Here is a 17,007-nt window from a genome sequence, read left to right on the forward strand (position 1 = left end):
GCTTAAAATCCATTGTGTTTTCTTGGTGTTTTCATGATTATAAAGGTCGTAAACTCAGATACTCTATCCCTTTGGACCTCTGCACCGCCAAGTTAGCATTAATACACACTAAGCAATTTCCCTACTGGGAACAAGCATCTAATGGCTTTGTCAGCTACCCTTGGTCAAATTGCTTACTGTTTACCATTGTTTGTCTACCCGCGCTGTCTAGGTGCATTGGAAACTGCATACCTGTGCGGTCCAAGTGCAGTCGGCCAAAGATCCAGCGACCCCACCCTGGGTCTCGTACTGACAATTTTACCTGGCAATACTTGGTAAAGTAAGGCTGTACGTAAAGGTGATTGTGATTGGTGGATCTATTTTCGGCTGTATTACTGTCAGGATAAATACTAAATAATCCAAAGGTAATTTTTTTATAATAATAAATTATTCATTGTTATTTAAGATCATGAGAAATTTTGAAATGTTCGTATATTTACTTAAATAACGAACAAAAATATATTAATGAAATGGCAGCTCAACTACAACAAGGGCTGCCACAAGAATCTCAGACCAAATTTTCTTAATTTTTTTTAACCAAATATACGGACATTTGGAAACTTCTCAAGACCTGAAATAACACTGATATTTTTTTTTTTACTGTGATTAGTCCACCCGGGCACAAGTCATATTGACCCACATCGGGGCTGGGGGGCGAAATTGTAATAATAATAATAATAATAATAATAATAATAATAATAATAATAATAATCATAATCATAATTTATAATAATAATTCATAATATGAATAAAAATAATGAAATAATAATGATAATAGTAATAATAATAATAATAATAATAATAATAATAAAATTCAAGAGTGAGAAACAATATATGTAAGTTGTGTTGTCAAAGTAAGAGAAACAATTGAGACCCTGCAAGTGTGTGTAAATGAGACACAAAGTCAGATCAGCAACCTGGGACTTGGTCACAATTTTTGTGGTGCCATATGGCAGCAGGGTCTACCATTAGACAACACATCATGTTTTCAATATCTTCCCAGGAGTAACCCCAAGGAATAGTTTATTATTATAAAAATTCTACCTTTGGACTGTTGTTTAATATTTATCCTGACAGTAATACAGCCGAAAATAGATCCACCAATCACAATCACCTTTACGTACAGCCTTACTTTACTAAGTATTGCCGAGTAAAATTGCCAGTACGAGATCCAGGGTGGGGTCGCTGGATGCTTACCCGGCACTATCGTGGTAAAAGTTCTCCCCCTCCCAAACTGAAGCAGTATTGACTCCAAATGAGATAAAACAGCACACCCGCACCAGATGACAGTCAGGGTAAGTCAGTTCGGAGACTCATTCCCGTGACTCAGTTTCACCACGGGGAGCGAACTTTTGTCCACGATAGTACAGTCACCCAAAAAAGTCCTGTCGCGAACCATGAACCCCGAGATTCAAACTCTTGAATCCGAAGCATTTATGGACAGAATAATGTATCAGTGTCTAATGCTTCGGGTTCACGAGTCTGAATCGTGGTTCGCGACAGGATTTTTTTGGGTGACTGTACATGAACAAATCGTGTCGTGAAATGTGGTGAAAACATATGAAGTAGGACTAAAACTTGTGGTGCACTCTGCCTTGTGGTAGGGGGCTCTCATAATGTTTCACGAGTTATATTTAATCTTTGGACAAAACTGCGACACGAATTTTGTCTTTGATTGTACACTACTGTATATAACTGCATTATCTATACATATGCTGAACTGCATTCCTGCTTTATCTCTCTCTCTCTCATATATACATATTGATACGTCAAACCAATTGTAAACTTGTATTTCAATATTATGTAATGAAAAAGTATCTATCTACTCAAAATTCCTTTAAATCCGAGAGAGGAGAGAGAGAGGTAGCCTCTCACTTGTGACATCTCTTCTAGTAATGTGTCAAGAGAGTATCGGGCTCGAGAAGAGTAATATAAGGTCTCTGCCATGTGAGCGACATGTTCAGCATGTTGGACGTTGAACCATAAGGAGCTGATGGTGTAGTGTCGCCTCCTCATACGACACTGCGGGATTCCTCGGCTCCGTTGTTGATGTCAAGATTTCTGTAATGATATGAGCTCCATGCAGGTGTTTCGTCGATTAAATTTATTTCATTTTCGGATTACCTCATGATTAGGCATCCCAGCTTATTTTACATGATAATTGAACACCCTAACGCTAACCTAACTTAACCTAACCTCATTGTGATCGTGCAATAGAACGTTTATGTGCTTCTTGAGGAAGTCACTAGATCATTTTGTCCATTAACAAAAGGCATTTCAATATGGTGTTATAAGGTCCTCACACGCCTACCTCACCTGGCGTCTCCCTCACACACCTGCCTCACCTGGCGTCTCCCTCACGCGCCTACCTCACCTGGCGTCTCCCTCACACACCTGCCTCACCTGGCGTCTCCCTCATACACCTGCCTCACCTGGCGTCTCCCTACATCTGCCTCACCTGGCGCCTCCCCACACGCCTACCCCACCTGGCGTCTCCCCACACCTGCCCCCACCTGGTTCCCCACACCTGCCTCTGTCTGGCGTCCCCATACACCTGCCTGCCTTGGGTCTTCCCCATTTACCTGCCTACTCGGCGTCTCACCACACCCTGCCTTGCCTGTCTCTTATACACCTGCCTGTCTGGCGTCTCTCACACACCTGCCTGCCTGACGTCTCCCACACACACCTGCCTGCCTGGCGTCTCCTCACACACCTGCCCTGGCCTGGCGTCTCCCCACACACCTGCCTCGCCTGGCGTCTCCCTATTTACCTGCCTCTGCCTGGCGTCCCCCATACACCTGCCCTGCCTGGCGTCTCCCCCATACACCTGCCCCTGTCTGGCGTCCCCCATACACCTGCCTCTGTCTGGCGTCTCCCCCACACACCTGCCCTGCCTGGCGTCTCCCACACACCTGCCTCGCCTGGCGTCTTCCTCATTTACCTGCCCCTGCTTGGCGTCCCACTACACACCTGCCCCGCCTGGCGTCTTCCCCATTTACCTGCTCCTGCCTGGCGTCTCCCTCATACACCTGTCCTGCCTGGCGTCCCCATACACCTGCCCCTGCCCGGTTCCCCATACACCTGCCTCCTGTCTGGCGCCCCTCACACACCTGCCTCGCCTGGCGTCTCCCACACACACCTGCCTCTGCCTGGCGTCTCTCATACACCTCGCCTGCCTGGCGTCCCTCTACACCTGCCCTGGTCTGGCGCCCCATACACCTGCCTTGTCTGGCGTCTCCCACACACCTGCCCTGCCTGGCGTCTTCCCCATTTACCTGCCCTGGCCCTGTCCCTCATTTACCTGCCCTGGCCTGGCGTCCCCTCATACACCTGCCCCGCCTGGCGTCTTCCCCATACACCTGCCCTGTCTGGCGTCCCCTCATACACCTGTCCTGCCTGGGCGTCCCCCACACACCTGCCTCACCTGGCGTCTCCCCACACCTGCCCCTGCCTGGCGTCTTCCTCATTTACCTGCCCTGCCTGGCGTCTCCCCTATACACCTGCCTCTGCCTGGCGTCTTCCTCATACACCTGCCTTCGTCTGGCGTCTCTCATACACCTGTCCTGCCTGGCGTCTCCCCACACACCTGCCTCACCTGGCGTCTCCCACACACACCTGTCTCGCCTGGCGTCTCACTCATACACCTGCCTCGCCTGGCGTCTCCCTCATACACATGGAATAGGTGGATCAGTATTAAAATGGATTAGGTCATGGTTAACTGGTAGGAAACAGAGAGTCAGCATAAATGGATTAAAGTCAGACTGGGGTGCGGTCAAAAGCGGAGTTCCCCAGGATCTGTATTAGGCCCTCTGCTGTTTGTTATATTCATTAATGATCTTGATTTAGGCATAACTAGTAGGATTAGTAAATTTGCAGATGATACCAAATGGGGAGAGTGATAAATTCAGACAGTGACTTTGAACACTTCAAAGAGATCTAGATACTTTTACATGAGTGGTCAGTAAACTGGCAAATGAATTTAATACTGATAAATGCAAGGTACTACAGATAGGAAGACGAATACAAACGTTAAGTATAAACTAGGTAACACGGAAATAGAAAACTCAGTTTTGTGAAAAGATTTAGGTATTTGTTAGCAACGACTTGAAACCTAGAAAACAATGTATTAGCGTTCGCAACAAGGCAACAGGATTCTTTGGTTCATATCTAGGTCTGTGAGTAACAGAACTGCTGACGTTATCTTGAAACTTTACTCTAGCATTAGGTGAGGCCACACATGGATTATGCGGTTCAGTTCTGGTGTCCTTATTATAGAATGGACATAGATTCTTTGGAGAGAGTACAAAGAAGAATGACAAAATGATCCATAATATCTTAGAAACCTTCCATATGAAGAAAGACTGAGCTTAGGCTTACATTCATTGAGAGGCGTAGAGTTAGGAGATATGATAGAGGTGTACAAGGGGTAAGTGATTAACAAGGGTAAAATGGAAGATGTTCTGAAGCTCAGTAATAACGAAATAACTAGAACAAATGGCTTTAAATTAGATAAATTCGATTCAGAAAGGATATAGGCAAGCACTGTTTGGATAGAGTTGTGATATGTGAATAGGCTACTGATATAGTAGGATCGGGGACGCTAGGAGCTTCAAGACGAAGTTGGATAGGCACATGGAAGTGCTGGGATGGGGTGAAAGGATCTGCCTGCATGGGCCAGTCGGCCCTGCATCCCACTTATGTTCTTATGTTCTTATGTACACCTGTCCTGGCCTGTCCCCCACACACCTGCCTCACCTGGCGTCTCCCACACACACCTGCCCTGCCTGGCGTCTTCCTCATTTACCTGCCCTGCCTGGCGTCTTCCCTCATACACCTGCCTCTGTCTGGCGTCTCCCCATACACCTGTCTCGCCTGGCGTCTCCCCCACACACCTGCCCCACCTGGCGTCTCCCACACACACCTGCCCTGCCTGGCGTCTTGCGTCCCTCATTACCTGCCTCACCTGGCGTCTTCTCCCTCACACCTGCCCTTGTCTGGCGTCTCTATACACCTGTCTCGCCTGGCGTCTCCCCACACACCTGCCTCCCCACCTGGCGTCTCCCACACACACCTGCCTCGCCTGGCGTCTTCCCCATTTACCTGCCCTGCCTGGCGTCTTCCCCATACACCTGCCTCACCTGGCGTCTTCCTCATCTGCCCTGCCTGGCGTCTTCCTCATACACCGCCCTGCCTCGGCGTCTCCTCACACACCTGCCCCACCTGGCGTCTCCCCACACACACCCTGCCCTGCCTGGCGTGTCCCCCACACACCTGCCCTGCCTGGCGTCTTCCCTCATTTACCTGCCCTGCCTGGCGTCTTCCCCATACACCTGCCCCACCTGGCGTCCCACACACACCTGCCCTGCCTGGCGTCTTCTCCCCATTTACCTGCCCTGCCTGGCGTCTCCCCCATACACCTGCCCCACCTGGCGTCTCCCACACACACCTGCCCTGCCTGGCGTCTTCCCCATTACACTGCGCTCTGCCTGGCGTCTCCCCTCACACACCTGCCCCCACCTGGCGTCCCACACACACCTGCCCTCGCCTGGCGTCTCCCCATTTACCCGCTCCCTGCCTGGCGTCTCCCCACACCTGCCCCTGGCGTCTTCCTCATTTACCTGCCTCTGCCTGGCGTCTTCCCCCCACACCTGCCCCACCTGGCGTCCCCACACACACCTGCCTCTGCCTGGCGTCTCCCCATTTACTCCGGCCCTCGCCTGGCGTCTCCCCATACACCTGCCCCACCTGGCGTCTCCCACACACAACTGCCCCTGGCCTGGCGTCTTCCTCATTTCACCTGCCCTGCCTGGCGTCTCCCCACACACCTGTCCCTCACCTGGCGTCCCTCACACACACCTGCCCTGGCCTGGGTCTTCCCATTTACTGCCCTCGCCTGGCGTCCCCCATACACCTGCCCCTGCCTGGCGTCTTCCCCATTTACCTGCCCCGCTTCTGGCGTCTCACTCCACACACCCTGCCCTGGCCTGGCGTCTTTCATTTACCTGCCCTGCCTGGCGTCTCCCACACACCTGCCCCTGCCCAAGGTCTCCTCCCACATACACCTGCCCTGCCTGGCGTCTTCCCTCATACACCTGCCCTGTCCGTGTCCCCATACACCTGCCCCTGCCTGGCGTCTCCCCCATACACCTGCCCCCTGCATGGCGTCTCCCTACACACCTGCCCTGCCTGGCGTCTCCCCATACACCTGCCCTGCCTGGGTCTCCCCCATACACCTGCCCTGCCTGGCGTTTCCCTTTATAGCACCTGCCCCACCTGGCGTCTCCCTCACACCTGCCCCACCTGGCGTCTCCCACACACCTGCCCTGCCTGGCGTCTCTCCTCATTTACCTGCTCCTGCCTGGCGTCTTCCCCATACACCTGCCCCACCTGGCGTCTCCCACACACACCTGCCCTCCTGGCGTCTTCCTCATTTACCTGCCTGGCTCGGTCTTCCTCATACACCTGCCCCCACCTGGCGTCTCCCACACACACCTGCCTCTGCCTGGCGTCTCCTCATTTACCTGCCCTGCCTGGCGTCCTCATACAACTGCTCTGCGTGGCGTCTCCCTCATACACCTGCCCTGCCTGGCGTCTTCCCTCATACACCTGCCTCCTGCCTGGCGTCTCCTCATACACCTGCCTGCCTGGCGTCCCCATACACCTGCCCTGCCTGGCGTCCCCATACACCTGCCCTGCCTGGCGTCTCCCCATACACCCGCTGCCCGCCTGGCGTCCCTTTATAGCACCTGCCCCACCTGGCGTCTCCCCACACACCTGCCCCACCTGGCGTCTCCCACACACCTGCCCCGCCTGGCGTCTCCTCATCCACCTGCCTCGCCTGGCGTCTCCCACACATGCCCCGCCCCCACCTGGCGTCCCCACACACACCTGCCCCGCCTGGGGTCTTCTCATTTACCTGCCTCGCCTGGCGTCTTCCCATACACCTGCCCCACCTGGCGTCTCCCACACACACCTGCCTCTGCCTTGGCGTCTCCTTCACTGCCTGCCCTGGCCTGTCTCCCCCATACACCTGCCTCTGCCTGGCGTCCCCATACACCTGCCCCCGCCCAGTGCTCCCCATACACCTGCCCTGCCTGGCGTCCCCCACACCCTGCCTCGCCTGGCGTCCCCATACACCTGCCCTGCCTGGCGTCTCCCCTCATACACCTGCCTCCCCTGCCGTCCCCTTACACACCTGCCTCACCTGGCGTCTCCCTTACACACCTGCCTCGCTTGGCGTCTCCCTTACACACCTGCCTCACCTGGCGTCTCCCTCATACACCTGCCTCACCTGGCGGCTCCCTCATACATCTGCCTCGCTTGGCGTCTCCCTTACAAACCTGCTTCGCTTGGCGTCTCCCTTACACACCTGCCTCACCAGGCGTCTCCCTCATACACCTGCCCTGCCTGGCGTCTACCTTACACAGACCTCTGCTCCGAGTATTCGGGAATCAGACGAGTCATCAATTTTTAACTTGTAATCTATAGAGTTTTTTTTTAATTTAAACGAATAGTTGCGAATAATTTGACATGTTGTGAATGCATTCTGTAAACAAATAAAATGATCAAGTAATTTCTAGGCAAATTACATAAATATTTTAACAATAATCGAAATGTGTTGGTGGAAGTAACAGTCACTCTTACTGCTGTGTTCTGTGGTAAGGCAGTGTACTGTGGTGGGTTCGCATCCCTGTCAACTATCTCAAGTTAATACAATTTGACTGCACATTACTGTGGCCTTGGCAGTGAGTGACATGAACTGCGATGAACTTACCGAGCGCGAATTTGAGTCCATCATGTGGCATTGTGCTTATAAGGACGGGCATGGGCATAGTGGGTGTGAGACTCCTGACGGGGGCTGGTAGAACTGGGTCATCCCTCAGACCAGCGTCAATCACGATGGTGTAAGGCAGAGGCCAAAACGTGTACCTCTGTAATAAATTTTTTGACCATTATCCGAGGACATTGATCATAAACCAAAGTGCTCGTTCAATTTTTATTTTGGAAATGTGTTCTAAAGTATTTATTGGTTATGCACAGAGCTTCAGCATTAACTATAGTATGAACGGCGGCACCAAGCCCCCCCCCCCCACCTCACTATTATATTAATTTGAATCTTTAAACACGCCTCTGTGTGAAGACGTAATTGTCTGACACGTGTTATTCTATTTATTCCTTTGTCTTATCTTTGGCTATCAGAACGTTAATTTTGTTAATATTTTAAATAGGTAGAAATAACTGGTAAATATCCAGACTTTAAATTCAAAAACTTAGTGTTTGTCTAATACTGTAAGTAACTTTAAAACGAACTGACTTCGAACTATCTGCTGAAGATCATAACAATGTAACTTCATTAATTTCATATTTCTCTTAATTAAGCCACTTTTATACAGTTGTTCAGAATCTTCAAATTGAAAATAAGAAAAGAAAACAAAATTGTGCAGGACCAACAGTACTGTTACTTATAGCTTATTTCTTCAGTTGACTGATTATTTCTTAAGTAAATTCCTCCTGTAGCATTTGTTTACTGTCACCTAACCTTTACGGTAATACAGAGGTTAGTAGACATACATTATTACTTGTCTCATGACTACACACCTGTCTTCCTGACGTGACGTGTCTACATATTACCGAGAGAACTATTAGAAGACTTACCAGCATGGACGCTTGGGCTCTGATGACCTCCTGGTAAGGTTTGGCAGAGATGCAGGACCTGACACGAGTTGAGGAGGTAAGAGGACAGCCCAGCTTGTTGGCCAGTTGAGTAGCGTACCTGTGAGGTTGGTCCTTGACGGACCAACAGCCGTGGACGGTGCCGCTCATCAGGATTGCCTTCTGGAACAACCCTGCCACGGTGAGGTACAAGATATTTAGATAAATCTGAGGTGATTTCGAGACGATCAGAAAACTATAGTATTTACGGATTTTAGTTACTGGTTCTTTACAAACCAGTTTTGCAGATTCGTTTTATTAAACTGGACGCGTTGACAGGACCGGGCGTTTATAGTTTATAAAAGCAACAAACCCTAGACATAATGTTGCGTACTACCTCGAGGGATCAGAAAAAAATTTGGCTAATCACAAGTAGATGCTAAATTACCTTTGGCTCTGGGAGAGATCATAAAGAGGTGGGCACTGGCTGAGCCAGCCGAGAAGCCGCCCAAAGTCACCTTGCTGGGGTCACCGCCGAACTGTGCGATGTGGGAGTTGACCCAGCGTAGTGCGGCGATCTGGTCCAGTGAGCCGTAGTTGCCGGGTATCGTCCTGTCACCAGTACTCAGGAAGCCTGCCAGTACAGTGAGGGGAGAGACGACAATGAACAAATTTATTTTTCTCAGTACGGACCCACACAGATTACCTTTAATCTATCTTTGTTACTGTGTTTAAATTTCACTCTCCAGAGTTAGTATAGTAGGCGAGAGTACCATGAGAAAACGTGGCATGTTTGGTAGGGTTACACTGGATAACACCCTTCCAACGTGTGTCCCAAGACAGAACTCTCACCCAGGACATTAAATGAGAGACACGCTGTACTACCAACACCCCTTTAAGCCGGTATGTTTTACCTTTAATCAATCTCAGTTTAATATAAGAAACTCTAAAGATCATCCGAAGAATTTAGGCAGAAAAATAAAAAAAGTAACACAAATTAATTTAGAGTAAGAAGCAGGGATGGCAGTCATGAACCTAATCTGAAATTGGTAATCTGGAGTCTAGACGACAGACACACAGGTAAAAAACAAATAACAAAACCTGGAGACTTTCCAATAGGTAAAAACTAACCTAAAGCACCCAGCCGATAGTTGATAGTGACGAAAACAACTTGGTGAGCTGTGAAACGAGCGGCGCTGAGCCACAACGAAGATCCTCTGAGAAAACCTCCTCCATGGATGTAAACAAACACTGGCAGCCCTTCACCTCCTGATGCTGCTTCTGTAGGTAACATAGGAAGATTCTTAACATGGTAGGTGACAGGGAAACCTTCTTAACATGGTGGTTGACAGGGGAACCTTCTTAACATGGTGGTTGACAGGGGAACCTTCTTAACATGGTGGTTGACAGGGGAACCTTCTTAACATGGTGGTTGACAGGGGAACCTTCTTAACATGGTGGTTGACAGGGGAACCTTCTTAACATGGTGGTTGACAGGGGAACCTTCTTAACATGGTGGCTGGGGCTAACATGGTGGTTGACAGGGGAACCTTCTTAACATGGTGGTTGACAGGGAACCTTCTAACATGGTGGACAGGGAACCTTCTTAACATGGTGGGGGAACCTTCTTAACATGGTTCTCTAACATGGTGGTTGACTGGGAACCTTCTTAACACAGGGGAACCTTCTAACATGGTGGTTGACAGGGGAACCTTCTAACAGGGGAACCTTCTTAACATGGTTGACAGGGGAATAACTGGCTGGATGGTGAACCTTCTAACATGACAGGGGAACCTTCTTAACATGGTGGCTGACAGGGAACCTTCTAACATGGTGCTTGACAGGGGAACCTTCTTAACATGGTGGTTGACAGGGGAACCTTCTTAACATGGTGGTTGACAGGAACCTTCCCTTTCTTAACATGGTGGGGAACATTCTAACATGGTAGGTGACAGGGAACCTTCTTAACATGGTAGGTGACGGGAACCTTCTTAACATGGTAGATGACAGGGGAACCTTCTTAACATGGTAGGTGACGGGAACCTTCTTAACATGGTAGGTGACACGGGAACCTTCTTAACATGGTAGGTGACGGGAACCTTTTTAACATGGTAGGTGACAGGGGAACCTTCTTAACATGGTAGGTGACGGGAACCTTCTTAACATGGTAGGTGACGGGAACCTTCTTAACATGGTAGGTGACGGAAACCTTCTTAACATGGTAGGTGACGGGAACCTTCTTAACATGGTAGGTGACAGGGGAACCTAACTAACACGTGTGTGCGTGATTTACTGAGTGTTAAGAGATATTCGCCCAGTAGCTGCCTGCCAGTCCTCTGTAGGTGAAGGAAACAAAGTAGCCCTTTTGATGAATAAAACCCACAGGTGAGACTGCAAGTGGACTAAATACCTCGGTATTCTGACTATGCTTCGTTAAAATGACTAGGTAACTGTTACCCACACGAGGAATACAAGACATAGGCTTCATATTGTTGGGTGTGTTGTCAGTTTTGATTGGTAGACACTCCATCGTGCAGCCAAGACACTTAACTCGGAAAGCATGGTGTCTGTAGTTGGCCTTTAACGCTACTAAACAGGTTGATGGTATACCTGTAATATAATGATGCAGAGGTAGGTTAGTGATGAACCTGGCACACTGCAAGCGAACATAAATGGCGTGAGTAACAGGTTAATGGTGTACCTGACAGGCTGGGAGGCTCGTTAATGACATACCCGGCAGTTTAGGAGTGAAAACATTGAGGTACAGACAGTCTTCATCGCCTAGTACAAGGTTAAACTTCACGCTGTATTGAGGGCAGGCGGGCTGGTATTGAGAAGCATTAAGGTGACCGCCAGGCCAACCACCTTTGACCTCCACGGGGTCCTCCAGCCTCAGGTTCCCCACCGGTGGCTTAGCGTAGGGAATTCCCCTGGATAAATGAGGAGTTTAGGTTAAGTTAGAATTGGTTTTTGTTTATGTGGTTAAACCTCCGCTGACGGACCCCTAACACCTGGGCGTCCTTAGGTTAACGGCTCGGTCAGTGCCTCACCTTACTGAACAGTCTGTCATGTGCCCCGTCCCCGGTTACCTCGCAGTTAACCCCTTGAGTATAATGTCAACCTAGCATGTACAGTGCAGTGGCTCAAACTACTAAGTAAGGTACATTAACCCTTTCATTACGATGACTAACCACATTGAATAAGATGACCTATCCTTTTGGGTTAGATGTCTTTTATACTCAGAATGCCAATTTAACGTAACTGGAATAAATTTTGGTGATAATAACATTAAAAGAAAAAAAAATCAAGGATCCTTCAAAGATTCACAGTGAATTCGTGCGGAGGAAACTCAGGGCTGGGTGTAGTTATTAACTCAGGGACCCCAAACTTAGGGAGCCTCAGCACTGGGTTCCGTCAACGAAACTCCTTATTTGTGTATATTAAAAATAAAATAAAAATAAATAGGTTGCTCATAGTTCTCTGTACATAAGAGTCAATAACAACAACAACAACAACCAGGTGATTTAAGTGTAAGAAATAGTTTTATGTTGATTGATAGAGTCTTAGTTACAGTCAACAGGCAGGATATAAAGTTTAGTCATTAGAGTTTGTTAGATTCCATCACAGCTCACACTACTATCTATATTTAGTTGATACACCTGATAATAATTACCTGAAGGCGTAGTAATGAGTGTTGGAGCGATGTAGCCCCATGGTGGGTTCCTTGCGTCCTGTGACGCTGCCAAGGGTCGTCTGGTGCTGCACTAACTCCCCCTCCTCTGGCACTGTGTAGGTGACGATCAGTTAGTTATCTTTATCATTAACTTACTCACCGAACTATATATACTGTATATACCAAACTGACAAGAAATTGTTAAGATCTCGTGTGTATGTGTGTGTGTGTGTGTGACTTGGTCACTTACAGTCAGAGGTGTAAAAATTACCAGACTTCACGTTACATTTAAAAAAATTAGTCAAGCAAAAGTAAAACTATCAATCCTAAAATGTACTTAAGTAACAGTAAGAAAAAAGTATCTTATATGTTAGGTACTCAAATAATGAAAGTAGAAAGTAAATTCGGCAATGATGAAGATTGCTTAACTCAAGTTAACTGCAATTGTAAACTATGAATTTATTAGGTAATATTATGAAGAAAAAACCTCCACCCAAATGACTGCAACCAACTTTATTCTTAACAATATTTTTGATTCAGCTTTAGGACCAATTGGTTTTCGAAATGATTATTGTTCGGTCTTGTTCACTTTGGGCTGAATATCATCCCAGCACAACTGAAGAGACGTTCACAGGCAGGGGAATGATTTGAGGGTCGCCATTTCATTGCCGGGTCATGCCAGGTAGTTTACCAGTCAACTTCAATTAGCCCCTGAGGCTAATGGGATGAACTTTCGGTTGTCCATTATGCAAAGCGATTTTTTGCTGACAGATTATTTGCCTTGGTGGGATTTGTTTAATTTTTTTGGTAACACAATTTTGATGATAGAAATAATTATTTTAGTGATATAAGTATTTCTTATGGTGAGATTTTTTATATTAATAGTGGCATAAAAATTAGGTATATAAATAATTATTTTGGTGACAAAAGTATTTGTTTTGGTTTGGTTGTTTATTCAATTTGGTGACACAATTTTTTTGACGCAACTATTGTATTTAATTTGGTGCTGAAAAGTATTTATTTTGGTGAGGCAAACTATTTGTTGTGTTCATGAATGAACACCCTGTGATTGGCTGCTTCAACTCCAGACTTGAGAGTGTTCGCGAATGTAACGGAACTTTATGTTGGTCAATATGTAGTGGAGTAAATGTAATTTACTTATAAAATATTTAAGTTGAAGTAAAATTACACAAAGACTAAATTACTTTATAAAAAGTAGATCCATGAAAAAGGTAATTTAGTTTAGTAACGAATTATACAGTATATCGCTACTTGACACCTCTGCTTACAGTACAAGAGAACAGGAGCATTAAGAAAACGGAGAGCACCAACTAATTTAAAAATCAATAGTTATATCATCACTAGGTGTTGCCTTTTTTTTTAACTGCTATATAACGATTTATTGCCTGGGATACTAATGAAGGTATGTTACCACCACCAAAGGTTAGAATTATTCTTTTGGTGGTAATTATCCTCATTTTAAGAACCATTGGAAAAATAAACTTACCAAAGGGTTGAGTGACAAACAGACTTAATTCATTAGGTGATCTCTGAGGGTCAGCGCTACATTGATACCGGGTGAGGACGAGGAAGAGGACCAGCCTCAGCAGATGTCGCTGGGGCCGCACCATGGTGAAGTACTGTACTGTCAACTGTGGATGATTCACCTGCTAATATATTACAAATAACTTACTATAACAATTACTGATTTTGGTTTTCTACAGTATGGAAATTTTAATTTATCATTCGCGTCTTCTTATGCTTTTCTTTATGTGTAATTTTATGCCTTTAACAACTGAGGTATTTAGGTTCATATTCTAATTAGTCCCGTACTGTTATACAGGAGACAACAAGTAGTATCAATTACTGTTCATAACGTAATATTGAAAGGAAATGTACAGTTATTAATTATTTCTCAAAACCTTAAGAAAAATATGACATTACATAAATCATAATATATGATACATAACTAGCAACAGTCTGTAAATTCTGTGGGAAAATGTACTGTGCATGACCAGTACAAATGTTCCTGGGCAGGTGCATTACCGGTACTAGTCTCCCCGGCCAGCTACACTACCGGTACTAGCTTCCCTGGCCAGATACACCACCGGTACTAGCTTCCCTGGCCAGGTACACTATCGATACTAGCTAACCTGGCCAGGTACACCAACGGTACTAGGTTCCCTGGCCAGGTACACTATCGGTACTAACTTCCCTGGCCAGGTACACCACCGGTACTAGCTTCCCTGACCAGGTACACCACCGGTACCAGCTTCCTTGGCCAGGTACACCACATAATGATATAGAGAAGGCGTTAAGTAATGTCAATTTTATACGTAATATTTTTGTTCTGTTGACACTTTGTCCGCCATCTTAACATTTCTTCCTGACCACCTTAATTTTCTCACACTGTTGGTTTTTTACAAAGTGTTCCAACTATAAAAGACATCTTTAACCACTTGTGTACGGGATCCCCTCTGTGCTTAATAAAATCATCTGGCTTTAACCATATAGAATATTAAGAGTGGCGTCCCCACAGTGAAGGGTTAGTGAAAATAACGGTCTGTTGTGGCCGCTCGGGAGTATTGTTGTAAGCTTATACAATAGTCTTCAGGCGGTCACGTGATAACCAGCTGAAAACAGACACTTGTGCTCCGGCTTCTCAAACGGACTCCATCATTGGCATTAACCTTTTGAAAGACAGGAGAGTCTCTCAGCTGAATAAAATCGTATGGCGTTAGCCAGAATAAAGTACCTAAGTGCACTGCTGCCATACAAAGGATTAAGTAACGTTAAAGATTAAATTAAATTTCTTCAGTAAAGTTTTTCCACTTAGTCACTTGCAAGATTTCTTTCAAGTTTTGCGCCCAGTATTAAATCTCATTTTTTTTTTTTTCCATGATGATTCGAAAATCTTTGTATACTAGCTCGCTGCATTGAGCCAATACATTGTTTGACAGCTCCCATGGCCAGCACGGTCCCTTCATTTAACGGTACTTGATTTTTTCCTTTGGGGATACAGTACCTGAAAAGTATATAGTCTACTGCCACAGACCTACAAACTTGGAGGAGCTAACAGCGAACATTCGGCAGTGCATTGATGAAAACACAGCAGACACCCTCCGAGGTGTCAGAAACAATGTACTGGCTCGAGGCCGCGAGTGCCGTGGTCCTGGAGGGCATCATCTTAAGAGAACCATTTTTAACGTAAAAAAAATTAAATTTCCGCTGCAATTTGAGGCATTTTCAACCATCCGATCAATATATACAGTATAGCCTATTTCTACGGTGTTATGATATGAGTCCCTCATATCATTCGATTCAGTAATTTCAGTATGTTTTTGTGTATTTCTGGTAACACTGTGAGACTCCTCACCTACCTCGGTCACTGCTGGACTCCGTTTGAGATGCCGGAGCACAAGCGTCGGGTATCAGCTGGTTATCACGTGACCGCCTGAAGGCTATTGTTTAAGCTTACAACAATATCCCAGAGCAGCTACAACAGACCCTCATCTTCACTACAGGGCGTTTTTTGTCAGCGGAGAAAAGATGCCTCGCCCTCCTCAATAGTTACAGCTGATTGGCAGATTTTTTTCTGAAGTAATGATGTATTTTTAAATGAGTTTATTCATAATCGTGAAGATGACCGTTTCTGACGAGAAAGATATTTAGCTAAATTATATAAAGATACATACATTCATTATTTCAAACATAAGCAAGTAGGAAGTTTATCAGAAGTATTATACATGAATTAACTGTTAGACTCTGGTAGCAAATTCACGCTTTCGGAGGAATCATTTAATATATACTTATTTTTACCCACAATACGGTATACTAAGACAAATTACGTATCAGTAATACTACATTATGCGAAAACAACATTTTAAAAGATCAGAATCACATTGAAATATTACACGACCGTTAGCAGAGGCGGGAAAAATATGAAGTTGTTCGCAGTCATATTTCCTGCCTGTGCCCGGGTGGGCAAATCCTCATACAAATAAATAAAAAAGTAACCCTTACGCACTACCCACTCAGTTTCCGAGGCAGTACACAAAAACTAAGAGTCATGAATACGGACCCTGATTCCTTGGCTACTACAAACCTGGAATAATTCTAATACAGTTTACATGTATAATGACTTGCTTTATCCCTGGAACTAAACTATAAACCCGACGCCAACTGAGGCGGTATCACTCGCCATAATAGATATCAAGAGATTGACTACACACATACTCGCACAGACACGCACACATACACACACGAGGGCTCACATACTATACATATAGGGTACAGACACATACGATGGCTTTCCCTTGACAAAAAACAATATGATGTATAAACGACCGCCATTAATTGTCTTCTACTCGAAAAGAAACTATGTATTCAAGAAAAAAATAGAGGAAATGTGATCAGAATACTAAAAGACGTGTTTATGATAGTGACTGAAGAACAATAATTTAAGTATCTCTTTATAGTGTTGTTAGGAATAGTATTTTTGTTTTAAAGAGATTATAGGGGTAATGAGAGTCGTTTATCAAGCACAAGGGCATAATCAGTGATCTAAGATGAAGAGTGGAGAGGGAGGTAAACCAAGTGTATTCTAGTGCTTTTTTTTTTTACGAGGCTAAGTCTACCTGGGC

The 17,007-nt window shown here is 46.0% G+C and overlaps 1 protein-coding gene across 1 annotated transcript; it reads right to left on the reverse strand.

Moving 5' to 3' along the window:
• Positions 1-1,919: 1,919 nt before the first annotated feature.
• On the reverse strand, positions 1,920-15,814 carry LOC121857724 (esterase FE4-like). Its single transcript, XM_042353832.1, has 9 exons — positions 15,745-15,814; positions 13,872-14,016; positions 12,365-12,476; positions 11,425-11,621; positions 9,823-9,972; positions 9,140-9,325; positions 8,695-8,885; positions 7,814-7,970; positions 1,920-2,100 (listed from the first exon to the last, which is right to left on the reverse strand). Exons 2-9 carry the CDS (start codon positions 13,993-13,995, stop codon positions 2,000-2,002), a joined length of 1,218 nt encoding a protein of 405 aa, XP_042209766.1. The 5' UTR covers positions 13,996-14,016; positions 15,745-15,814; the 3' UTR covers positions 1,920-1,999.
• Between the last annotated feature and the right edge of the window lie 1,193 nt (positions 15,815-17,007).

Source organism: Homarus americanus, unplaced genomic scaffold, assembly GCF_018991925.1.
Source record: "Homarus americanus isolate GMGI-L3 unplaced genomic scaffold, GMGI_Hamer_2.0 scaffold16712, whole genome shotgun sequence".
Classification (NCBI taxonomy): Eukaryota; Metazoa; Arthropoda; class Malacostraca; order Decapoda; family Nephropidae; genus Homarus; species Homarus americanus.